Source organism: Physeter macrocephalus, chromosome 8, assembly GCF_002837175.3.
Source record: "Physeter macrocephalus isolate SW-GA chromosome 8, ASM283717v5, whole genome shotgun sequence".
NCBI lineage: Eukaryota > Metazoa > Chordata > Mammalia > Artiodactyla > Physeteridae > Physeter > Physeter macrocephalus.
Window position 1 is genome coordinate 135,697,653 of NC_041221.1, and position 27,052 is coordinate 135,724,704.

The following is a 27,052-nucleotide window of genomic DNA, read 5'->3' on the forward strand; positions in this document are numbered from 1 at the left end:
CCTTTTCATTTATTTGGTCTTGTAGGTTTTTGCCTTGCTCCTTCATCTGTGACATATTTTTTTTGCCATCTCTTTTGAGTGGGATTGTGTTCCTGTTTTACTGGTTGTTTGACCTAAGCCTTCCAGCGCTGGAGTTTGTAGGCTATTGGATAGGGCTGGGTGCTGAGATGAGGAACTCTGTGAGACCGCACTCCAGTGAATATTCCCTGGGGTCTGAGGTTCTCTGTTAGTCCAGTGGTTCGGACTTGGATCTCCCACCGCAGGAGCTTCCCCCTGAACCCAGGCTCGCGAATCAAGATCCCACAAGCCAGGTGGGGTGGCAAAAAGAGAGAGAGAGAGAGAGAGAGAGAGAGGGAGAGAGAGAGGCTTCCCTAGTGGTGCAGTGGTTAAGAATCTGCCTGCCAATGCAGGGGACATGGGTTTGAGCCCTAGTCCGGGAAGATCCCAAATGCCGTGGAGCAACAAAGCCCGTGTGCCACAACTACTGAGCCTGTGCTCTAGAGCCCATGAGCCACAACTACTGAAGCCCGCGGGCCTAGAGCCTGTGCTCTGCAACAAAAGAAGCCACGACAGTGAGAAGCCCGCGCACCACAACGAAGAGCAGCCCCCATTCCCGCAGCTAGAGAAAGCCCGCATGCAGCAACAAAGACCCAATGTAGCCAAAAATAAATTTTAAAAAGAGAGAGAAGAATAACAAAGTAAAAAATAAAATTAGAGTGGGAAACTAACAGATATGTTAGAAAGAATGTGAAAATAAAAATATAGATGAATCAACAACCGGAAGGTACATCAGTACCACAATAGTAAGAAAGAGGAGGAAGGAAAGGGAAAAATGGCGGGGAGGGGGGCCTTAGCTGTGGAGAGTTGGGCCTAAACAAGGGCGAGGTTTGGTCGGTGGGCAGGGCTAATGCTCAGGACCCACAGGGCTGGAAAAGGTGCTGGGGGCTGTGGGGGATGGGGCTTAGGCTCAAGGAACAGAAGGGGCCCAGGCCTGCCCCCCAGCCTGGTCTCAGAGGGCAGGGTAACTCACCTGGGAACTAGCAGGCTTCCTCGGCTCAAAAGGGCAGGGCAAATGCCCTCCTCTCCTCTTCTGCTCCTCCAGTCTGGGGTCTGGGAGGGCCCCTCCCACCTGCCTCCCTTGATCTCCCCAGCCTAAATGCCCCCCTCTCCTCCTCTGCTCCTCCAGTCTGGGGTCTGGGAGGGCCCCTCCCACCTGCCTCCCTTGATCTCCCCAGCCTCCCTCCTATGCCCCCAAGGACCCATGTGGCCTGGAGGGCAGGGGATCGGCCTGGTAGCTCAGAAGGCTCCCCTGGCCCGAGTGTGTGGGGCAATTGCCCTCCGTTCCTCTCCCGCTCTTCCTGGATGGCCCCTCCCACCTGCCACTCCTGATCTCCCTGGCCTCCTTCCTATGCCCTCAGGACCCACACGGCCTAGGTGGGGCTTTAGATAGGGAAGGAAGCAGCTTGGGAGCTCAGTAGACTCCCCTGCCCAAGTGGGCCTGGTGATCGCCCTCTGCTCCTCTCCTGCTCTTCCCAGAGAGTCCCTCCCTCCTGCCTCTCCTGATCTCCCTGGCCTCAGGGGTGCTGATCTTGTCTGACCTCCACTTCTCCTCCCTGCTGGGTCCCCCTAGTCCTACCAGTTCACTTCAGGGTTCCTCCCATCTCCTTGGGGGTCAGAGTCCCCCACCAGCGGCCAGTAGATGCCCTAGTTGTGGGGAGATGCTAACTCCATATCTTCCCACACTGCCATCTTGACTCCTCCCTTGACAGTTTTTAACTTCAGGTTCATAATTGGGTTAATTATATCCATTGTCAGAATTTCATATTGGTTTCTGCTTTGTGAAACTTCAAATGTGCCAAACAAATATGAATCCCATATAACTCAGCTGTAATTTATTTTTTAGAAATATCAGGGAATTCGCTGGCGGTACAGTGGTTAGGACGCAGTGCTTTCACTGCCAGGCTGGGGTTCAATCCCTGCTCGGGGAACTAAGATCCCACAAGCGGGCCCGGCCAAAAAAAAGAAAGAAAGAAACACCATATAAGTCTGAACTCACAGCTTCTTTCCTATAGTTGAGTTTTCCCACTTGCAGAATAGTGATAGACCTCATTATACTCTGACTTCCTGACTCCAGCCTCCTTTCCTCCCCTACCCCTGCCCCTTTATTCAAGTGTAGCCCTGGTTGCATAATTAAAGTCAATAATGAGTCTAAAGAAAGAATTTTCTTTAAAATTTTGTAATTCTTTTAATTCCCTGTTTTACCTTAAGGTAATCAGGATCTCCTTTGTTACATAGAATTATAGATCATGTTGACTTTATATGTAAAAGTACAATAAGGTTACCTTGCTTAGCTTTCCTTTCTAGGTTGTGATATGAGTAGTATAAGGTTTCAGTATTTGATCATTTTGTAGTGCAACAGATAGGATTATATAAATGACAAATATTGCTAATATCTTTATGTAGCATATCATTTCCCTTTTAAAAGATATGTTCTTTGTGAGAAAAGTGCTTTTCCCCCTTTTTATCTGGAAAAAATGTTTTAAGCCAGAGACACATCAGCTATCTATTTGATCACTACGAAGCTATCGACATTGTCACACAAATAGCACTTGTAAGGATTTCCTGGAACTTGACAAAAGTAACTTAAAAAAACAACAGAAAAAACCCGTTTCCAGAAATTAATAGAATCATGTAATCGCCTTAGAAAGGGCATTTATGTTGTATTAACCATATCTGAAAAGCTACTCATAATGAGCTTTTTCTTGCTATAAGCATTCTCTTAAAACATTTTGAACAGAACATTATGAATGTGTTTAATACCACTGAACTAATGCTTTAAAATGGGTAAGATGGTAAATTTTATGTTTGTGTATTTTACCACACAAAAAAAACCACACTGAAGTAATTTATAGTCCAGATGTGAGAGACAAGGTGTAGATGACTTTAGGACAGTATTAGCCATGTTGTATAGATTTCTCTATGTCATGCTTAAAATTCTTTTATTCTACAACAATAATATTTCTTTGGGATAAAAAGTGTTCGTGATTCCTTCAGACTTATGTTGGACTTTCCCACGGGCGTTAGGCATTTTGTGAGAATAAAATCTTGGGCAGGGAATGGGGCATTGGAAGAATGGGCCAAGGAAGGAAGCTAAGCTTGCTTCTGTGTCCAAACAATAGTGTTTTCTTTATGCAGGACTTCTTTAGAACCTTGAATATTCTTATAAGTATGTGGATTATAACATTTCCCAAACTTATTTGACCCCTAAATCTATAACCAAACCATGCTATTTTAGTTTAACTTCCTTGTTTTATAGATGTGAAAGTTCTGATCTGGAGAAGTTGAATGACTTGCTTAAAGTTACCTAAGAGCAGAATAATGAGAAAATGTCAAAGGATGCATATATATATTTTAAACATAAATACAGGGCTTCCCTGGTGGCGCAGTGGTTGAGAGTCTGCCTGCCGATGCAGGGGACACGGGTTCGTGCCCCGGTCCGGGAAGATCCCACATGCCGCGGAGCGGCTGGGCCCGTGAGCCATGGCCGCTGAGCCTGTGCGTCCGGAGCCAGTGCTCCGCAATGGGAGAGGCCACAACAGTGAGAGGCCCGCGTACCGCAAGAAACAAACAAAAAAACATAAATACAAGTTTTCTTTTTTTGTTGTTTTGTTTTGTTTAATATTTATTTATTTATTTGGCTGCACCGGATCTTAGTTACAGCACGTGGGATCTTCAATTGCGGCATGTGAACTCTTATGCGGCATGTGGGATCTATTTCCCTGACCTGGAATAGAACCCAGCCCCCCCGCCCCCGCCTCCCCCCTTTGCATTGGGAGTGTGGAGTCTTAGCCACTGGACCACCAGGGAAGTCCCATCAAAGGATATTAAGTCTTGGAAAAACTGAATTCTGCCTGTTGCCCCTGCTAATATCAGCAAGAACATAAACAGGTTGTAGAATAACCATTATAATCCTTATGGAAGCTTATTTTCATTAACATAATTACACATGAAATGGTTAGTTTCCAATATTTGTAAAAGGGTTGTCAAATGGTGGTGAATGAAGATTCATATGGAAGATAGTGTCTATCATGTTCATTTCTATGTTCTTGGATGTTGGCAGATGAATTGGCCTCCTGGTTAAGCATGTTCTAGGGATAATTTTCTCTTCTTTTGGCAATGATCAGGTTTGCAAGTTCCAGTGTGTTGAACAGTACACTTATTTTTGCCTGTGTGTATGGATTGAGGAAATAATTTTTTAAGACCCATACATAATAAAAGGCATTGGTGCATGGTTAAAAAGGGAGAGGGGTACTTGTTATTTAAGTCAAAGAAGTGTTTAGCTTGAAAAACTCGTGTATACAAGAATGTGTGTATAAATATTTACCAAAACATTGTAATAGTGAAAAATAGGAAACAAATGTCCATCACCTAAAGAAAGGAAACCTTATGGTTTAGACACCCACTAGCAAAATGAACAGCAGTAAAAAGGAATAAACTATAAACTAGATCCTTATGGAAAAATATCTTACTATGTTGAGGGAAAAGCAAAGTATAGAAGAGTACATGCCATGTAACACTTTTTAAATAAAAGTTTAAAAACATGATAACAAAGCTACGTTGTTTATGGGCACACACAAAAGTGTAAAAGTATGCAAGAGAATGATAAACACTAAATTCAGGGTAATCATTACTTTGGAGAGGAAAACAAAGGGGACTTCTTAAAGATCCAGAGTTGATACAACAATGTTTAGATTGGGCAAAGCTGGGTCATAGGTTTGTGCTGGGTATTTTCTATACTTTTAGTTGACTTGAATTTTTTAAAAAGAGTACAGACTTTAATCTCAAGGTTACCACTTCTGCGTATACTGAGTTCAGGGAAAGATTGGTATTGATACGTTTCCATCAATTTGTCTGTCTTTAAAATAGAAGGCAACATTATTAAGAGGGAAATAGAAAATATTAGAGTGCCAGATTCTATAATTTGATATTTTCAGAAATTAATTATAATAATTTTCTTTCAAACTCATCTAGGATAACTGAGTTACCAATATTTCCTGTTTTAAACATTTGTAATTTTAAATACTCTAGCAGTTAATTTTTAAATACTAGCTTCAAGTATTATGCTGGACACATAAGTTAACATTTCTGTCGCAACCCTGTTAAGATAGGAGTGTGGCAGGGAGAATGCAGTACTATGGTAATGACAGACTGCTTCCCTTCAGTGGTCTTGAAAACGTGGAACACCTTATCTTTCTAAGTGTCACCCCTTTCTCTTTTTAAAAAAAAAATTAATTTATTTTAAAATTTTTGGCTGTGTTGGGTCTTCGTTGCTGTGCGCCGGCTTTCTCTAGTTGCAGTGAGCGGGGGCTACTCTTCGTTGCGGTGTGCGGGCTTCTCATTGTCGTGACTTCTCTTGTTGCAGAGCACGGGCTCTAGGTGCGCGGGCTTCAGTAGTTGTGGCACGTGTCTCATCCCTTTCTTTCCTTTTTTTTTTTTTCTTTTTTTTTTTTTGCGGTACGCGGGCCTCTCACTGTCGCGGCCTCTCCCATTGCGGGGCGCAGGCCCTGGACGCGCAGGCTCAGCGACCATGGCCCACGGGCCCAGCCGCTCCGCGGCACGTGGGATCTTCCCGGACCGGGGCACGAACCCGCGTGCCCTGCATCGGCAGGCGGACTCCCAACCACTGCGCCACCAGGGAAGCCCTCACCCCTTTCTTGATTTCTTCATTTTGTGCTATGTTGCCCTTCACCTTCCCTTCACTTTCAGTTTTACTGGCAGTGAGTTTTCTAGCATTGTCTTCTGTCTCTGATGCTTAATTTGTCAAACATAAAGGCAGTCAGGATTTAGTGTACATCATAATTTCCTGGGGGACTTGTTAAAATGCACATTGTTAGGCTACACTGCAGGGTTTCTGATTCAGTAGGTCTGGTTGGAGCCTGAGAATTTGCATTTCTAATAAGTTTTCTTGTGGTAATGGTGCTGCTGTGCCAGGACCTCATTTTTGAGAACTACTACTTATCTAGCTGTTCTTTCTTTGCAGTTCATTCATCTTAAAGGAGGTTCAGCTTGATTTCCTGGGCAACATAGTTTCTCAGACATTCTAACTTGTACATTTCTAGTATTTTTTAGATTCAGACTAAAAAGGCATGATATGGTAGAACATGTATAGTGGAACACCATGTCCTTACTCTAATTACATGTTTTCCTTGCGTTGGATACTTTGTATCTTTTTTAAAAAATAAAATTGGGGATTGGTCTAGATGATCTCTTCTGGTTGTTGAATCATAATTTCTGCTTAAATCTTCTCATATCCTGATTATCACCCCCAAAGATCCTTGATTTGTACAGCAAAATTTAGAACTATTAAAAATTGACTTTGAAGCCAATTTTCTGTGAAAGTAACTATAACCTCTCATTTTCCCAACTTGTTTCTCTCACCATATGCCATAGGGTAAAGACCAAAATGGTGCAACAAATCTGTATTCCATGCAATCTGTATTTTGCTTCATAATTGTTAAGACTGGGGAAAGAGGTTTTTTAAAAATAGCTAATAGTAGCATTAATTTTTACCAACTAACGACCTATTTGAGTACTTAGGATACAGTGAAAGGAGACTTTACATGTCCCTTGCAGGACCCCCTCCCCACAGAGCTAGGAAGTTTCCTTTCTTTCTTTCTTCTTTCCCCCCAACCCGCATCTTGCATTCCCTGCAGTGGAAGCATGGAGTCTTAACCACTGGAGCACCAGGGAAGTCCCAGGAAGTTTCCTTTCTTTTTGCTATAGTGCTATGATACAGAAATATCTGAGGCTCAGAGGCTTTAGCATTCTGTTTTCTTTAATAGTGGTCCCTTTTAAAGAAGGAGTCATCCTTTGGAAAGTAGGTCTTCTTAAGGAGTCACATAAGGCATTATAATCATTCCTGTGTATCTGTTCATTGGATTTCATATTCCTGAGCCAAAAAAGGTAGTAGTAGGAAATGTATTTAAAAGTTTGTCTAGAGAATGGGCTTGAGGATATGGGGAGGGGGAAGGGTAAGCTGGGACAAAGTGAGGCAGTGGCATGGACATATATACACTACCAAACGTAAAATAGATAGCTAGTGGGAAGCAGCCGCATAGCACAGGGAGATCAGCTCAGTGCTTTGTGACCACCTAGAGGGGTGGGAAAGGGAGGGTGGGAGGGAGGGAGATGCAAGAGGGAAGAGATATGGGGACATATGTATATGTATAACTGAGGACATAGGTATATGTATAACTGATTCACTTTGTTATAAAGCAGAAACTAACACACCACTGTAAAGCAATTATACTCCAATAAAGATGTTTTTAAAAAAAAGTTAAAAAAAATAATAAAATATAAAAATTTGGGGACTTCCCTAGTGGTCCAGTGGTTAAGACTCCACGCTTCCACTGCAGGGGGCATGGGTTCGTTTGATCCCTGGTCAGGGAACTAAGGTCCCGCATGCCGTGGGGCACGGCCAAAAAAGAAAAAGTTTGTAGTGAATTAAACCTTACTTTAAAATAATTAAATTAATTGGTATAAGGTTTGGGGGCTGTTTGAACTAAGATAAGAAACACTTGGGAAAGTTGCAGAGAATCAAAATTGTTTGTAACCCTTAATCTTTAAAAATAACAGTTCTGGGGGCTTCCCTGGTGGCGCAGTGGTTGCGAGTCCACCTGCCGATGCAGGGGACACGGGTTCGTGACCCGGTCCGGGAAGATCCCACATGCCGCGGAGCGGCTAGGCCCATGAGCCATGGCCGCTGAGCCTGTGCGTCCGGAGCCTGTGCTCCGCAATGGGAGAGGCCACAACAGTGAGAGGCCCGCGTACCACACACACACACAAAAAACAAAACAGTTCTGCTGTATACCTATAAACAAGGGGAGTGTATACCGTCAAAGAAAAAAATGTTAATTGAGAACTATTTAGTAATATCCATTTTATTCCCAAAATAAGACCTTTATTTTAATTTTTTTAGATTTCAAAGAAAGATTATAAAATCTTTAGAAATTGAGGATTCTGTCAAAGTTCCCTCCTCCCTCTTTTTTTCTAAATTTAATTATATATACTTTTTTTCTCTATTGCTCTTTCTATAGAAAAGTTTTTCAATAAACAGGAAAATTCCTTGGTTTTGGGTTTTGTCTTAGCCCTACTCTCAATCCCAGTAATGTATAATTTGCTATATGATATACAAGACAAATCTGAATACTATTTCTTTTGGAATGAGAAGGAAATTAATGTATAGGTATAAAGGCATATGATAAAGCCAGGTGTTAAACAAAAGTAGCCTGATGTGTTAGGGTATTTTTTTCTGCCCAAGTGATCTGTCTAGATCAGTGCCTTTATTTAATTTCAAGATTCATCTTTGTTTTGTTTTTGGCCACGCCACTCGGCTTGCAGCATCTCGGTTCCTTGGGCCACAGCAGTGAAAGCCTGGAATCCTAATCACTAGGCCACCAGGGAATTCCCTTCAGTTTGCATCTTAATGCAGGCACATCAAATTTTGTAGCTTCTGTGTTTATTCAGTCTAACTGGCTTTTCACTATTTTGAAATGAGATGGTCACAGCTTTTAATAGCTATTTTATTTTAATCCAAATTTATAGTCAGAACTGGTAAGTTATTTTTTTTTTATAGATTTATTTAATTACTTAATTTTTTGGCTGCATTGGGTCTTCCGTTGCTGCGCGCCAGCTTTCTCTGGTTGCGGCGAGCGGGGGCTACTCTTTGTTGCGGTGCGAGGGCTTCTCATTGCGGTGCCTTCTCTTGTGGCGGAGCACAGACTCCAGGCGCGCAGTCTTCAGTAGTTGTGGAGCACAGGCTTAGTTGCTCCACAGCATGTGGGATCTTCTCGGACCAGGGCTCGAACACGTGTCCCCTGCATTGGAAGGCGGATTCTTAACCACTGCGCCACCAGGGAAGCCCCTGGTAATTTATTTTTCAAATAGGCAATAAATACACTTGTTAAAAGGTATAAAAGGAATACATATATTTCCTATTCTCACCCCCAAAACAAGATTTCCTTCTGAAGGCAAATACTGTGAACTAGTTTCTTATGTATTCTTCAGAGATATTTATGCATATACAAAGATGAATGGATATATGGTTTTTTAGTAAACAACTTTGATATATATTATATACAACAAAATTCAACAATTTTAAGTATACAGTTTGAGTTTTAATAAATACATACACAGTTTTGTGGTCCCTATGAAAATCATGATATAGAATATTTCCATAACCTCCCAAATTTTCCTCATGTCCCTTTGCAGTTCAATCCCCTCCAGCTGTCTCTAGCCCCTGAAACTATTGGTCTGCTTTCTGTCAGTATAAATTTACCTTTTCTAGAATGTATATCAGTGGAATCGTACAGAATATAGTCTTTTTATGTCTGACTGATTTCACTTAACATCATGCCTTTGAGATTCATCCATATGAGTGCCTTGAACCAAGGAAGTGTTGAATGCGTATGTTAATTGTTTATTAGCTTAAGTTTGGGTTAAGGTTTTTTAAATTAATTATATCATACTGGCTCATGAAATGGACTGATGGATTTTTTTTAATGGCTCAAATTTTTTTCCTTTCAGTTTTATTGAGATGTAATTGACATACTATATAAGTTTAAGATGTTCAGCATAACGATTTGACTTTCATATATCATGAAATGATTACCATGGTAAGTTTAGTGACTATCCATCATCTCACAGATACAAAATAAAAGGTAAAGAAAATAATTTTTTTCCTTGTAATGAGAACTCTTAGGATTTATTCTCTTAACAACTTTCATGTATAACTTACAGCAGTGTTGGGACTTCCGTGGTGGTCCAGTGGTAAAGAATCTGCCTTCCAATGCAGGGAATGCTGGTTCGATCCCTGGTTGGGGAAATAAGATCCCATATGCCAAGGGACAGCTAAGCCTGTGTGCTGCAACTATTGAGCCCACGTGTTCTGGAACCCGCGCACCACAACTAGAGAGAGAAAAAACCCGCATGCCACAACTAGAGAGAAGCCCATGCACCACAACGAAGAGCCTGAGCGCTGCAATTAAGACCCGACGCAGGCGAAAATATAAATAAAATAAATAAAATATTTTTTTAAAATACAGTAGTGTTAATTATATTTATCATGATGTACATTTACATACCTAGTACTTATTTATCTTATAACTGGAAATTTGTACCTTTTGACTAACTCACCACTTCCCCTCACCTCTGATAAAAAAATCTGATCTCTTTTTCTGTGAGTTTGTTTGTTTTTGAAGTATAGTTGACCCACAACACTATGTTAGTTTCTGGTGCACAACATAGTGATTTGATATTTCTGTACATTACAAAGTGATCACCATCTGATGAATCTTATATTCAGCTTAGATAAATGTTAGTCAGAAGTAGGTTAACTTTTTGTTTCAAATCAAGCAAGCATTCTTAGTTATAGTGACCTTTATTACAAACATTTGGGAATAGGAACTGTACACTAGGTTGTTTTTTGTTTGTTTGTTTTCCTCCTTGAGATGGGCAAGGAATCTCTGTTGTAGAGAAATACAAAATCACCAAATTGAGATATGAAAGAAAGTAAATATTGTTAAATCTTTATCTCAACCCCAACCCTTTAAAAAACAAAATAGAATTTTATTTCTATACTTTATGCTTTGTCCTCCGAGCTTACAGATAGGATAAAACAGGATAATTGATGTACCCAAATGGCTGGTTGAATAATTTAACTCAGAAGAAGGGACTTACAGAAATATCTATGTGTTGCAAGTTTAAAAGTTTACTTATGTAACTCATTAATAAGATTTGAGATAGTTTTTATTGTACTTTTAATAGATTTTACTGTTTTTACTGTTCTAGTTTTAACATATAATTAAAACTAGTCCTCCCTCAGAGCTTGTTTTTATCTCAAATACCAAGTCAAGGGGAAAGGGAATATAGTATGATTTCCTGCTCTGTGGTTTTTCAGGCATCCCCACCCAGTAACAAATCTCAAGTTTGTGGGTTCTTATGTTAAAATAGCTAAGAAGCTGGCATCTGGTTGTGGAGCATTACTACAAGTAGTTCCATCTCTGATTACAAAACTTTATGATGGGTTATATTCAGCCAGCCTTTGTAATATATCCTTTTTTAAGTTTTTTCTACTACCTTTGAAACCTTGGTAGTGGATATGAGCTGAAAAAATACCAGCATCTTGTCAGATGGTTCCGTGTAATTTGGAACATTTATGACTTAAAGAGTTTGTCTCAAGTATAACCTAATGGTTTTGAGGTGCAAAAACCAGCCTATGGGGACTTGCCCTGGTGGCGCAGTGGGTAAGACTCCGCCTTCCAATGCAGGGGACACGGGTTCCATCCCTGGTCTGGGAAGATCCCACATGCCGTGAAGCAGCTAAGCCCATGCACCACAAGTACTGAGCCTGTGCTCCAGAGCCTGCGTGCCACAGCTATTGTGGCCTGCATGCCTAGAGCCCGTGCTCCGCAGCAAGAGAAGCCACCGCAGTGAGAAGCCCCGGCACTGCAACTAGAGAAAGCCCGCACACAGCAACAAAGACCCACCACAGCCAAAAAAATAAAATTAAATCTTAAAAAAAAAAAAAAGCCATTGATCTTTTTTTGAAAACTAATAAGTTTTTACTTAAAAACAGTTTTTGTGGTTCTTTAGTACGATACATGTTTACCTTCCTTATATTTAATACCTACTAAACTCCGAACAAAGCAAAAATGATTACTTTTATAAACATATATTTGCATTCAAGAATCCCAAATAATGAAATCCCAAAGATTTCATTAATCTACCCTTCTCTGACTTTGAAGGAGTGCTCCTAAAAGAGCTTTACTGGTGGGACAGAGAATGTTGGTAACAGTGACAATTTTATTAATGGATAAAAGTTATATTTATGTTGAATACATTTCTTTTTTCCTCTCCTTCTTAAGGAATTGAACGACCTGGCACGGGACCCCCCAGCACAGTGTTCAGCAGGTCCCGTTGGAGATGATAGTAAGTATGTAAAAGGAATGATAGAGTGAAACATAAAACAGCATAACAATCTGCCTCTGGGGAACTCTGGGACTGATAAATATACATCTCTTAAGGTTCTTTTGTGTGAAGAGATAATTATGCAGTAGGGAAGAGGCAGTATTTACGTTTACTTGCCCATGAAAGGTGCAGTTTTATGTGTATCCCATCATCTTCTGTACTGTTTATTACATTTTGAACCTCTTCTGCCAAACATTGTCTGTGTAGTTGTCCAGGCTCCTTCTTATCTGTCCTTTGTCCCTTCTGGGTATTTACTTGAGTCACAATATTCGAGCTTTTACCTACAGCAAGCTACTGTTCTTTCAGTAGCTAAAGATGATGGGGGGGTATGTGTGTATATATGTGTATGTATGTATGTGGGCCTGTGTCTGTCTTTCTATTGACTCATACTCATGAAGACAGCTACAATTAATTTTTAATGTCCAGTTTATCTCCTTAATCCTGTCTAAAATAATCTATTGTACTTATCATACATGTTGGATAATAATTTTGCTTTTGTTCCACTTTGTCTTAACACAGCTTTTTCCCCTTATACCATCTTTCATCCTTTTTATTATTATTATTATTATTATTATTTTTTTTTTTTTTTTTTTTTTTTTTTTTTTTTGGGCGGTACGCGGGCCTCTCACTGTTGTGGCCTCTCATGTTGAGGAGCACAGGCTCCGGACGCACAGGCTCAGCGGCCATGGCTCACGGGCCTATCTGCTCCGTGGCATGTGGGATCTTCCCGGACCGGGTTACGAACCCGCGTCCCCTGCATCGGCAGGCGGACTCTCAACCACTGTGCCACCAGGGAAGCCCCATCCTTTTTAAAATGGAGGATATTTGAAGAGGCTGTGCCTTGTAACACAAAACTAATTCACACAAAAAATACAACATTTAGCAAATAGGGAAAAAATGGAATATACTTGGAGTATACTTGGAAACATTTGTGTAAGAGAAGTATATAGATTAAGACCAAAAAATGAGGTTATATTAGCTTGTGTGTAAATTAATTTTTTCCTTGTTTTTCTTAGATTGCTGTTTTGGTCTCCTAAATCCTTAAGAACCAAAGCAAAGCCCTTGTACAAGGACAGCTTTATAGATAAAACAGATGTTATAAATTATAAGACTAAGTACCTGTGATGAAAAATCCCATTTATGTTATGTTTAGACCTGTCCAGTATGAGTAACTATAGTATTTGATACCAAACAGGACAGGACAAGTACTTAAACACACATTATCTCATTTACGCCTCACAGTTCTTTTAGGTCATTGGGATAGAAATTGTAAACTATTTTAGAGAAGAATCTGGTGAGAGGCTTGTGGAGGTTCCGGAAGTGGACTCATTCTCAGGTTTTCTGATTCTACTTTTGTCATTCCACGGTTATCATATAATCCATCTGCATCAGTGTGGTCATTCAATTGAAAGAGTGTTTTTATTTCAGGTAAATTCCTCAAAGTTGAGAGTGGCTGATTTTTAATTAAAAGCGTTTGAAGTCTGGGGATTAGATTTCATTTTTGAAGTTCTGTGGTGTGCTAAAGTAATTTGCCTTTGCTTCCACCATAGTTAGTACTATTACATTCCTTTCTCAGATTGAAAAAATGGTTACCCTGGAGAGTTAAACTCCCCCAAAGCATAAGCAATAAAAGAAAAAGATAAATTAGACTTCATCAAAATTTAAAAATTAGGTGCAACAAATGATACTATTAAGAAAGTGAAAAGACACACAGAATGGGAGAAAAATTTTGTAGGTCATATATATCTAATAAGGCATATTTATCCAAAATATTTTTTAAAAGTCTTTATATCTCAGCAATATAAAGATAGATAACCCAATTTAAAAATAAACAGAGGATCTGAATAGCTGTTTCTCCAAATAAGATATACAAATAGCCAATAAACACATGGAAAGATGTTCAGCATCATTAATCATCAGGGAAATGCATGTCAGAACCTTAATGAGATGTCACTTTACACCCACTAGGATGGCTAGAATCAAAAAGTCAAATAATAACAAATGTTGATGAGGATGTGGAGAAATTTGAACCTTCATACATTACTGGTAGAATGCAAAATGGTATAGCCAGCTTGGAAGACAGCCTGTCAGTTCCTCAAAAAGTTAAACACAGAGTTACCATATAACCCAGTGAGTTCATTCCTAGGTGTGTGTCCAAGAGAAATGAAAACGTGTATCTGTACAAAAATTCATACATGATTGTTCATAGAAGCTTTATTTATAATAACCAAAAAGTGAAAACAACCCAAATGCCCACCAGCTGATGAAGGGGTAAATAAAATGTGGTGTATCCATACAATGGAATATTATTTGATGATTAACAGGAATAAAATTATATATACTACAACATGGATGAGCATTAAAAACATTATGCTGAAAAGACCTATACTCTGAAAACTGTAAGTTTCTGGTGAAAGAAATTGAAGACGACATAGACAGATATTGTTAAAATGACCATACTGCCCAAGGCAATCTACAGATTCAGTGCTATCCCTATCAAATTACCAATGGCATTTTTCACAGAACTAGAACAAAAAAATTTTAAAAATTTGTGTGGAAACACAGAAGACCTCGAATAGCCAAAACAATCTTGAGAAGGAAGACTGGAGCTAGAGGAATCATGCTTCCTGACTTCAGAAGGTACTACAAAGCTACAGTAATCAAAGGGGTATGGTGTTGAAAACAAGCATATAGATCAGTGGAACAGGAAAACAAAAAACAACCGTATAGATCAGTGGAACAGGATAGAAAGCCCAGAAATAAACCTACGCACTTATGGTCAATTAATCTACAACAAAAGAATCAAGAATATTCAATGGAGAAAAAGATAGTCTCTTCAGTAAGTGGTGCTGGGAAAACTGGACAGCTACATGTAAAAGAATGAAATCAGAACATTTTCTCACACCATATACAAAAATAAACTCAAAAACACCTAAGTGTAAGACCAGATACTCTAAAAGTCCTAGAGGAAAACATAAGGAGAATACTTTTTGACATAAATTGCAGCAGTATTTTTTTGGCTCCGTCTCCTAGAGTAATGGAAATAAAAACAAAATAAACAAATGGGACATAATTAAACTTAAAAGCTTTTGCACAGCAAAGGAAACTGTAAACAAAAAAAGACAACCTATGGAATAGGAGAAAATATTTGCCAACAGTGCAACCAACAAGGAATTAATTTCCAAAATATGCAAACAGCTCATACAGCTTAATAAAAGCTTTTTGATAAAAAACAAACAACCCAATCAAATAATGGGCAGAAGACCTTAAATAGACATTTCTCCAAAGAAGACATACAGGTGGCCAATAGGCACATGAAAAGATGCTCAATATTGCTAGTTATTAGAGGAAAGCAGATCAGAACTACAATGAAGTATCACCTCACACTAGTCAGAATGGCCATCGTCAAAAAATCTACAAACAGTAAACGCTGGAGGTGTAGAGAAAAGGGAACCTTCCTACACTGTTGGTGGGAATGTAATTGGTGCAGCCACTATGGAGAACAGTATGGAGGTTCCTTAAAAAACTAAAAGTAGAGTTACCATATGATCCAGCAATCCCACTCCTGGGCATTTATCTGGAGAGAACTAATTGGAAAAGATATATGCACCCCAGTGTTCATAGCAGCACTGTTTACAATAGCCAAGACATGGAAACAAATGTGCTCCAGAGGGAGACCTAAGTCAGTGATTCCAGTAGGTATTCTTATATTTAACCAGTGTGGTAGAATACTCAATTAAGATTTAAATGGTAGGTCTTTAAATGCTTTTGTTAATTAAATTAATGTGTTTTAATTTTGTCCTTCTCTGCCTTTTGTTGGTATTGTAGATTCTAGATCATTTTAACAAGAGACATAAATATTGTTGATCTCAGTTGCTACATTAGCAATTTCCTTATTCCTTTCCCCTCTCACTCTTAAAGACAGCCCTGTGTATGTGCTTTTGCTCATTTTTCTGGTGACAGTATTTGACCATTTATTTATAAAGACGAAAACAAATAAGTTAATAAAGGTTAGCATTTGAGTGTTAATGGGTTTTTATTTAGAACTAATGGTTTATATGTTTAGTTCTATTGGGGAATATTAAACAAACATGATTTACTAAGTAAATGGATATGAATTACATATGAAATAGCCTGTTGATGTTGCTTATAAGAGTTCTCAGTAATATAAGATTCTTGCTTAAATATACTAGAATATTTTCAATTTTCCGCAGTGTCAGATATGAAAGAGATTGCATTATTACTTGAAAATATTGATCTTTTCACATCTTCTTCTAGGAAGGGTATCCTTTATGTAATTGTAAATGTTGTAGTTGCCAGCTTGTCTTGTCAGCATTTCTGCTCCAAGCCTTTTGGGTTTCTATGTTGTCTAATTTTTAGTCGATTTTAATCATAAAGCATAAAATGGGCTAGAGGAAGAATAGGAAATCACCAAAAATAAATATTTTACCTTCAGCCAAGAACTTGTTCTGGTTTAAATTTTCCCAATAACTTCTTAAGTCTGGCAGTATTTTTAGCAAGAGAAAGATTGATCTTGAAAAGACTCAGAAGAAAAAGTTAGGACTTAGATAATTAAAAAAATTTTTAACTAAATTTTTTAGCATGTCTCGATACTTGTATATTTTATCATCTAAGTGCTTTAGTCCTCTCTTTTTATTCCTTATCTGATTCTTACAACCTTTAACAAGAATGCAGGTATAGATATATCTTCCCATTTACAGGCACAAATTTTAAAAATATAGAAGGATTAAATGGAAGAATAAGATCTGCTTTAAAACAATTCCCTTGACCTGTAGCTTGGTCATTTTTAATAGTGTTTTCAGCCTTGTCATTGGGATTGTTTACTCCAATGATCAGTGTGTTTTGTTTACTCGAATTATAAGTATATTTATGATTAAAAACAGAATGAGATTTGTTTCTTTAAACAGGACCTTAGGGCTCTTTTAATAGGACCTTTGTTAAAGATATTGGGACTAATCTTAGTGACTCAGAGTGACTTTCTCCTTAGCTGCTTAATCCATAAAAAATTGGTTGGCAGAAGTTATGAGGAATTTTTCTCAGTACTAATGATGGGTAACCTAAAAAGGAGAGCCTCAGCAGTACCTATCCTTTATTTTTAATTCCTAATAAACATGCTGCTCTTTGTAGATTCAGGCCCCAGTGAGGGGCAGGCCAACCATAGGGTCAGTTCTCATGCAGGTGGTCAGAAGGAATTTAAGGATTTGTCCGGATATCCCAGTGGATTTTCATGCGGTTTTTTAGTCTTCACATTTCCTCTTTGTGTCGAGGGTTAGGTGGTTTGGGTTGCTCATGTATAATCCTGGTGACAGCTTCCCTTAGTTTGCTCAAATCCTAGTGTGAATGTTAAGTGCTAAGTAGCTTGCTTAGAAGTGAAAACTGGCTTTTTGATCTTTGTGTTGTCCTTAGTGGCATCACCTTGGAAATGGAACAAGCACCATTTTTTGCAGTTTGAAGAGAAAATTTCCTTATTAAACAAGTATATAATTTATTGGGATTATCCCGAGTTTGTAATCAAGCTTGGGGCTTTCAGCTGATGTTTTCTTTACTTACTGAGGTACCAGCAATTCTAAAGACCTACACGTGAGAACTCTTGGAAATCTTTTTCTCACTGGAAAAAAACCAGCATTTCCTAATTTGAGTATTGTCTACTTTAAGTTTACTGTTCTGCTCTATGCCAGTATTATAAAAGGAATATATTATATATATTTGTGTTGGGGAAATGATACAACACATGAAAGAATTGAACCTTGTGGTTCTTTTTTACCCTTTGAGGTAAGGAAATGCCTGATTAAAAGTGAAATTTTGGACCTTGTCAAGAATTTTGTCTCCCTGACATGAATTTTCAAGATGTTTTAGCCCAAATACTTCTTTGTTGAGCACCTTTATCAGTGTTCTATACCATGCTAGTCATTTTTGTTTTCTCTGTTCAGACTCCAACTTAATTTAGATTCCTCATCCTGCTCAGGACTCATCATATTGCTAATAAATGAACTGAGATTACATGGGGAATGATATGTTATTATGGTGTAGGTATACTGTGGATATTGCTTCATGGTGATTTTTTGTTGTTCTTTTTCAGTGTTCCATTGGCAAGCTACGATAATGGGGCCAGTAAGTATTCAGATTAATTTCAGAATAAATAGTTCATGTAATTCACTCATTTTAATCCAACTTTTCTTGTTATCAACAGAATGACAGTCCCTATCAGGGTGGAGTATTTTTCTTGACAATTCATTTCCCAACAGATTACCCCTTCAAACCACCTAAGGTAATTGGGATATGACAATTGTTTTGTATCTACTTTCGACAATACTATTGAAACAGTTTACAAAAAATTTTCCTTTTTTGATAGGTTGCATTTACAACAAGAATTTATCATCCAAATATTAACAGTAATGGCAGCATTTGTCTTGATATTCTACGGTCACAGTGGTCTCCAGCACTAACTATTTCAAAAGGTAATAGAATGAGTATTTGATATCAATATAAAAAGCCTACTGTGTTTTTTGTCTTTTTAAGATTACTTATCCTTGGAAAGATTCCTCAGATTTCTTTTTTAAGAGGAGGTAGCAATCCCCCTTATTCTTAAAAAGACCTTTAGACCCACTGGAGAGAGCTGGATTTTCAAGCATAGGTATTCCTTGGTGTCATGACTGCTCTCTGTCCATTGCTCTTGCTATTCAAGCATAGGCTGGAATATGGCTACTTGGTATGAATGTTTTTTTAGAACATAGTAAAAGTAGAAGACAAACAATGTCTCTTCCAACCTTGAGATCCATGAATGGAAAGGATAGATATTGTTCCAGAATAAGAAAAAACAGCCATTGTAGAGGAATGCTTGTACACTATAAGCATAGACAGTAGTTTCTTGAAGAGCAAAATATAGGTGAATTCATATTCACACTCTTTAAGGTTTTACCAGCTCTTATCTTTAGGTTTCTGTCAGGAACAGAATCACCCTCTAAGATAATCAATTTAATATAAATTTTTATTTGAGCATCTTCATCTTTGTTATATTGTGTGTGTGTGTGTGTGTGTGTGTGTGTGTGAAAATGTGTAGAGAAAGTTAGTTCCCAACTTTGTGATGGAAGATCCAGTAGTTCTTTCTTTCTTTATTTACTTATTTATTTACTTACTTATTTGGCTGCGTTGGGTCTTCGTTGCTGCATGCGGGCTTTCTCTAGTTGTGGCGAGCAGGGGATACTCTTTGTTGTGGTGCACGGGCCTCTCATTGTGGTGGCTTCTCTTGTTGTGGATCACAGGCTTTAGGTGCGCAGGCTTCAGTAGTTGTGGCACACAGGCTCAGTAGTTGTGGCTTGTGTGCTCTAGAGCGCAGGCTCAGTAGTTGTGGCGCATGAGCTTAGTTGCTCCACAGCATGTGGGATCTTCCCGGACCAGAGATCGAACCCGTGTCCCTGCATTGGCAGGCGGATTCTTAACCACTGCACTGCCAGGGAAGTCACAGGGTCCTTAGTTGCGGTATTCAAACTCTTAATGGTGGCATGCATGTGGGATCTAGCTCCCAGACCAGGGAGCGAACCCGGGCACCCTGCGTTGGGAACACAGAGTCTTAACTACTGCGCCATCAGGGAAGTCCCCCTCCATTAGTTCTTTAAAATAAGACCTAGTTATATGAGTAGGTTGGGGATTTTTTTATATCCCTGAACTGAATATTATCTTATTTGTTGATTTGAGATTGTTCAACCCCTCAACATCATACCCAAATGAAATCACAAGTGGATTAAATGTTGTCAAAATACAGATACTAGAAATAGGCTGCAAGTATGATAATGGGACAATATGTTTAACAGATATGAAGAACATATATAAATCAGTAAGGAAAAACCTAGATCCCAATGGACAGAAAGGAACAGAATAATCAAGGAAATAAAAGTTAAAATAAGTTCCTATTTTTCACCTTTTTAATTAACAAAGATCTTTAAAAAAGAAAACTAAATGTTGGTGAACTACATTGAAATGAGTGCTTATATATGCAACAGATAGAAGTATAGATTTGTATAGTCCAGTCTGCCAGTGTGTATTAAGAAATAAGAGATTTAATCATTAATACCCTTTGACCCAGTAATTCTAGGTTCATTCATTTGTACTAAAAAAATAAGCCCAACTGTTAAAAAAAGTTCTCTGTGCAAGCACATTTGCAACAGTGTTATTTCTGAAAAATAGAAATTACATATAGACTCAACAGTAGAGGAGAAAATATATTGGTTCTGGCAAATGCATTCAAAAGAGTATTGATCCTTAAAAATATTGTGGGAAATAGGAAAATACAATGTTTGAAAAAAGCAGAAAAGAGATAAAGTGTTACACACTGTAACTTGCGTTGTACAGAAAGTATATTAAATAGCTAGAAAGAAATAGTTTGGGTATTTGGGGATGAAATTTGGTACATGAAAATATTTTTCTTTTCTGTCTACTTAAATTTTATCATTTCTTTAATGCATACATTTAGATAAGAGGCAACATAGTTTCATGGTAAAGAACATAGATTCTGGATGCAACTGCCTGTATTAGGATCTCAGCTCCACCTCTTATTGGATGAGACTTGAGACAGATTGGCTTCTGTATTCCACAGAGTTTTCATCTGTAGAACAGGGATGATAAAAACTATTTCACTGTTATTATGAACATTAAAAAAGCAAAAATGCATAGTTAACTGGTTCCTTGTAAGCACCCAAATAACTGGGATAAAGGCACTATTGTAAAAAGTATTGGAGGGGACTTCCCTGGTGGCGCAGTTGTTAAGAATCTGCCTGCCAATGCAGGGGACACAGGTTTGATCCCTGGTCCAGGAAGATCCCACATGCCACAGAGCAACTAAGCCCGTGTGCCACAACTACTGAGCCTGCGCTCTAGAGCCCACGGGCCACAACTACTGAGCCCACATGCCTCAACTACTGAAGCCCAAGTGCGTAGAACCGTGCTCCGCAACAAGAGAAGCCACCTCAATGAGAAGCCCGCACACTGCAATGAAGAGTGGCCCCCGCTCACCTCAACTAGAGAAAGCCCATGCACTGCAATGAAGACCCAACGCAGCCAAAATAAATAAATAAATTTATTTATTTTTTAAAAAAGCAAAAAAAGGATAGTTGACTGGTACCTTGTAAGCACCTAAGTAACTGGGATAAAGGCACTATTGTAAAAAGTATTGGAGGGGACTTCCCTGGTGGCGCAGTGGTTAAGAATCTGCCTGCCAATGCAGGGGACACGGTTTCGATCCCTGGTCCAGGAAGATCCCACATGCCATGGAGCAACTAAGCCCGTGCGCCACAACTACTGAGCCTGCACTCTAGAACCCACGCGCCGCAACTACTGAAGACCATGCGCCTAGAGCCTGTGCTCCACCACAAGAGAAGCCACTGCAATGAGAAGCCCGCGCACCACAATGAAGAGTAGCCCCCCACTCGCCGCAACTAGAGAAGGCCTACATGCAGCAACGAAGACCCAGCGCAGCTCAAAAAAAGTACTGGATAGGACTTCCGTGGTGGCGCGGTGGTTAAGAATCCGCCTGCCAATGCAGGGGACATCAGTTGGAGCCCTGGTCCAGGAAGATCCCACATACTGTGGAGCAGCTAAACCTGTGTGCCACAGCTACTAAGCCTGCAGCCTAGAGCCCGTGCTCCACAACAAAAGAAGCCACCGCAGTGAGAAACCCGCACACTGCAACGAAGCATGGCCCCCACTCGCCACAACTAGAGGAAGCTCACACGCAGCAACAAAGACCCAGTGCAGCCAAAAAAAAATAATTAATTTTAAAAAATTATTGGATATTTGTCATGTTATAATTACGGTAAGACTTGCATACTCTTAAAAGTTAATTTTTTGAAGGGAACAAAAACTCTGGGGCATTAAATTAAGATTTCTGGGGTCCTAGGCAAAAATACAAACAAAAAATCAGAGGACCACGTTTTTCAAAATTGTGACTGAAATAGTTTTCCAGATAAGTGGCCCCTTTTCTTTTTGTAGGCCTCCTTGCAATTCAAGGGCTGCTTGTGAAAGTGTTCATATGCCTATTGTTCTTGTGATTTCCTGGCCTGGTTGCTCTTCTTTTACCAAGCAGCTATAGAGATAGAAATCTAGATATAAATGGGGCCAAGAGAGGTGGGACTGTGTGTGTGTGTCTGTGTGTGTGTCTGGGGGGGCGCGGGGGGGGGGTCTAGATACCTGAAATTGTTACCATAGCTTTTTTTTTCTTCTGTGCCTGGTGTTGATTTTTTCAGTTGTTCTAAATCATAAGGGCTGTTAGTTTATTTGACTTGATATGTTCTGTCTAGATAGGTATCTTTTAAAATAACCGCAGTGCCATTTTGTTGAATTTGGTTATATCAACATACCTAGGTTTAGTGTTTTAAAGAAGGCCTGAATCCTATGTGTGATATAATTATCCCTTTAACATAGTCCGTTTTTTCTCTTTATTAAAATTAATTAATTAATTAATTAAGTTTTGGCTACATTGGGTCTTCGTTGCTGCATGCGGGCTTTTCTCTAGTTGCAGCGAGTGGGGGCTACTCTTCATTGCAGTGCGCGGGCTTATTGAGGTGGCTTCTCTTGTTGCTGAGCATGGGCTCTAGGCACGCGGGCTTCAGTAGTTGTGGCACGCGGGCTCAGTAGTTGTGGCGCACGGGCTTAGTTGCTCCGCAACATGTGGGATCTTCCCAGACCAGGGCTCAAACCTGTGTCCCCTGCATTGGCAGGCAGATTCTTAACCACTGTACCACCAGGGAAGTCCCCATAGTCTGTTTTTGAGGGCAGTAATCTTGACCCGAAATGCCCTCCACTCTGAGTATATAGGGAAGGGACCTAAATATACAGAAAACTTAAAGGAAGCAGATTAAGTGCATCATAAAGCCACTTGATTATATGTTTTTAGAATTGGAAGTGACTGTGGGTTATGACACTAATGGAAATGGGTATGTACTGATGAGAAATATATAGGTGAAAATTTAGTTACTTCAGTGAAGAGTCTCTATAAGCTGTAGAAATAGAAGTTATTCTCTTTATAGAGAAAGAAGGTATAGTATATTATAAGCCAAAATCAATTTTCTACAAATTAAAGGATCTAAGGTAGTGTACTAAGAACCCTTTCACCAGGTCCAGATAACCACCATCCTACCTTCCTTTCCTGGAAAGAAAGAAAGAAAAGTTATTTACTTAAAACTTATCTTTTTAAAATGATACAAATGAACTCGTTTACAAAACAGCAACAGACTCACAGACATAGAAGACAAATTTATGGTTGACAAAGGGGAAATGGGGCGGGGAGGGATAAATTAGGAGTTTGGAACTAATAGTTACACACTACTATATATAAAATAGATAAACAAGGATCTACTGTATAGCACAGGAAACTATATTCAGTATCTTATAATAACCTATAATGCACAAGAATCTGAAAAAGAGTGTATATGTTTATGTATAACTGAATCACTTTGCTGTATACCTGAAACTAACACAACATTGTAAATCAACTATACTTCAATTTTTTAAAAAATTTGTCCTTTTAAAGTTGCCTTATTGAAATAGTTGGAAAGTAAATAAAGGGAATTTATAACAAATACTGATTTGGTCATATGTCTAATTTTAGGTGAAGAATCAGTTGTGTTCTTGCCAGCTTGATAGGCCAGATAAGTTTCTTCTTCTGTAGTCAGTAATTTCATGAACATTCAAAGATCTATAACTCCCTGTTGTCATTTCCAGGAAATACATGAAATCTTTCGTAATTGCTGTTAGAATGGTCTGTGCTTGAAGAGGGCATCAGGTGATACACCTGACAATGGGAAGAGAAGATATTTTGGGAATGCCATCTGCCATTTGTGGGCAACAGGAATGAAGAGTCAGAAAACATCTTGCCTGATGTTTTTTGTTTTCCATATACTCTTAAGGCAAGGAAATAGCTTTTTTTGTTAACAACTGAATGATAAAGGGCGTGTAAACTTTCTCATCTCTCAGAAGCCCTTGATCTCTGTAGAACAGATTTGATAGGAAAAGGAATATTCCTTTTCCTGATGAATTTGATGTTTGGGGAGTAACGTGGGCTCTGAATCATTGTCTCTTGCTACAGAACATTAGAGAGAAATAAGGTAGCTGTGTTCTGGTAGCATCAGAATAGAAGGATTGGAACTTATTTCAGTATGTCAGAGACCACTGGATTTAATGTAATTAGTGGCCTTAGCCTCCTCTTTGCTTTCAATAAGGAATACATAAGTTAATGAATTTGAACAGAGGAAATTGTACTGTTGAGATCTGTCTGCTACATTCCAGGTTGTCACTGAAGAAATGGCTTAGATGAGATTCGAAATCATTACTGAAAATAATTTGAGACTTTAGTTTGAGATATGTTGTATCCTCTATAATAAGTGTGGCCAGCCCCATTTGAGAGCAAGTACTGGCCTCTATGTTCTTAGACTAAATCGTTTTCAACTAAAAATGAAACAAATCCATTGCATCTGAATATATAGTACCTGCCATGGAGAAAGCAGTGATTGTTGGATATCATAGTTGTCATTTCTTACTAAGAGCATTCAGTAGTGTGGTTGTCTTTGGAATTTTGAAAGCCATTTATCCCTGAACATGGGCTTCTAAAAATTGAACTTCATAACCTGGGAAAAGTGTTATTGGTCTAGGATTTGGAAGACCTGGATTCTAATTCCACTCTGATTTTACTCACTAACCAGGGACGTGAGGCAAGACACTTCACCAGCCTGGGCCAGCTTCCTCAGGGGTTCAAGCATAGAGAAATCTTCTTAGAATCTTTGTTGATTACTGTTACTGTAAACTTAGGTAGAGCTTACAAAGCTGTTCTTAGGCACTACAATATAAATAGGGTCTTAGAATTTTCTCTTGTGTTGGCATCTCATGTTTCTTTCAACCTTTTTGCTGTTGTTCCTCTACTAATTTGTATGTTTTTTTCATTCTAGTACTTTTGTCCATCTGTTCTCTGTTGTGTGATCCCAATCCAGATGATCCTTTAGTGCCTGAGATTGCTCGGATCTACAAAACAGATAGAGAAAAGTAAGTATGGTCTCCAGACAGCAGAGTATCTGTGGTAGGGTGGAGATGTTTTTGTCTAAGGGCTAAGTATGGGTCAGATACTTAAAATGAAGTCCTAATATACTCACCTGGGGACAGGAAAGAGGAGTATTTGCATCGAGTATCATTATAAGTAAATGATTTTATATCTGATTGTTTCATGACTCCTACTGCCTAGAAAAACTTTTCTATAGTATATTTTCCAACAGCTTTAGGTCTTCTGCTTGGCTTTTGACGTGTAAAGATTTTGCATCAAGAGCCCATTTGTCTTAGGTAGGTATTTATAAATTAATGGGAAAGAGAATTGATTTTCTACCATTTGGAATAGTGTAAAAAAGAAAGTGAATAAATGTTATAAGACATGAAAGCCCCAAGTTTCCTTTAAAACAAAACTTGTAGAATTTACATATTTTAGAATTGTATTGTGAATTATTGAAGAGTGGTCAGGATATCAAAAGAGATAATAACTGAAAGTGTTGAAATCTTTTTTTGTTTGTTTGTTTTGTGTATTATTCAATAAGATTGTGAAGGAAATAGATGGGAGGTAGTGGATAATTTTCTAAAGTTAAAATATAAAAGGTTAAACAATTGAATTATTGGTTAGAGAGGCATATAGATAGGATATTTTAAAATGGAGCTGCATTGAGAATGGGGAATTCTAACAGCAATTGGTTCTTAGTTTAGTTTTTTTCTGTATTTAGGTCTGAATAATATCTATAACTATGTATTCTTGGCTGCATTCAGAATAAAATTAGATCATGCTTTTTTCTATTTGTGAATTTACTTAGAAATACATTTTTTGATTAGAGAACCATTTTGTCCAATATTTAGAGTTATGGGCATTTTTCCCAAGTCATTGTGGCGGTAATGGTCAGCAGAACTTTTTAATCAAAGAATGAAAGATCCTTCTTTTGCCCTGCTTATTTTACTACTAGAATGTTCTTCTGGAGCAATAAACCCATTCATTTTAGCAACCAAATTGTTAAAATAAGTCCTGCCAGAACTGGTTGTTTTATTGATGCAGGGGAAAGTATTATGTCAATTTAATCATTATTATATGATTTCAAGAACCATATAATGTAGAATTATATTGTTCCAAGAACTCCAAATAAGTCAAACAAGGGTTGAAGATTGTCTGTTAGAAATACATCGATCAAAAAAAAAAAAAAAAAAGAAATACATCGATCAAGTATAGACTGAGGGTATGCCAGCAAGTGCTAAAATTTAATTAGAATCCTGTATTAGTAGCATTTATAGGATATTTCCCACTATCATTGAATAAATGCTTATTAGAAATTTGGAGTAGGAAGATGGCTTAGCTTGAATATACTATAATTTATTCCCTTCAAGTTACTGGATGGGATAATGAATGAACTCTGTTGCTTTCTAACTGACTCCTCACCTATGTTAAGCTAAGCTTCTCTTTGTGTGTACAGGTACAACAGAATAGCTCGGGAATGGACTCAGAAGTATGCGATGTAATTAAAGAAATTATTGGATAACCTCTACAAATAAAGATAGGGGAACTCTGAAAGAGAAAGTCCTTTTGATTTCCATTTGACTGCTTTCTATGAGCCCACGCCTCATCTTCCCCTGTGCACATGTTTACCTGATACAGCAGTGCTGCGTGTTGTACATACTTGGAACAACAAACTAGAAATACTGTACTTCTGTACCAACATTGCCTCCTAGCAGAGAAGTGTGTGTGTGACAAGCCAGTTCTCCAGGCATAACCTAGGTGTGAGACTAAAAGCTTTCCTTATTGACTTAAATTTGAATAACGGCAGAGTGAGGGGTGGTGGGTATGGTGTGTGCTTGGATGGGGAAGAAAAGCTCCACTGACCTGTAGGAGATTGTTTTTTAAGTGAATCCCATTAAACTCAAAACAGTTATGAAAAGCAAGGCGAAGAACATGAAGCTGTTTCTGTATTCATTTTATTCTGAAGGACTTAACGTC

General features: G+C 38.6%; 1 protein-coding gene across 2 annotated transcripts in view; it reads left to right on the plus strand.

The window, feature by feature from the left end:
* Nucleotides 1-27,046, plus strand: part of UBE2D2 (ubiquitin conjugating enzyme E2 D2) — a 58,214-nt gene extending 31,168 nt beyond the window's left edge. The window contains exons 2-8 of one of the 2 annotated variants that reach the window (XM_028493288.2): nt 11,925-11,988; nt 18,128-18,159; nt 18,239-18,316; nt 18,401-18,506; nt 24,984-25,077; nt 25,305-25,368; nt 26,532-27,046. In XM_028493288.2, coding sequence (XP_028349089.1) covers nt 11,925-11,988; nt 18,128-18,159; nt 18,239-18,316; nt 18,401-18,506; nt 24,984-25,077; nt 25,305-25,368 — 438 coding nt within the window. In that variant the 3' untranslated portion in view covers nt 26,532-27,046. The remainder of the gene's footprint in view (nt 1-11,924; nt 11,989-18,127; nt 18,160-18,238; nt 18,317-18,400; nt 18,507-24,983; nt 25,078-25,304; nt 25,369-26,531) is intronic. The other variant, XM_024120067.3, reaches the window with a different exon arrangement.
* Nucleotides 27,047-27,052: the final 6 nt, after the last annotated feature.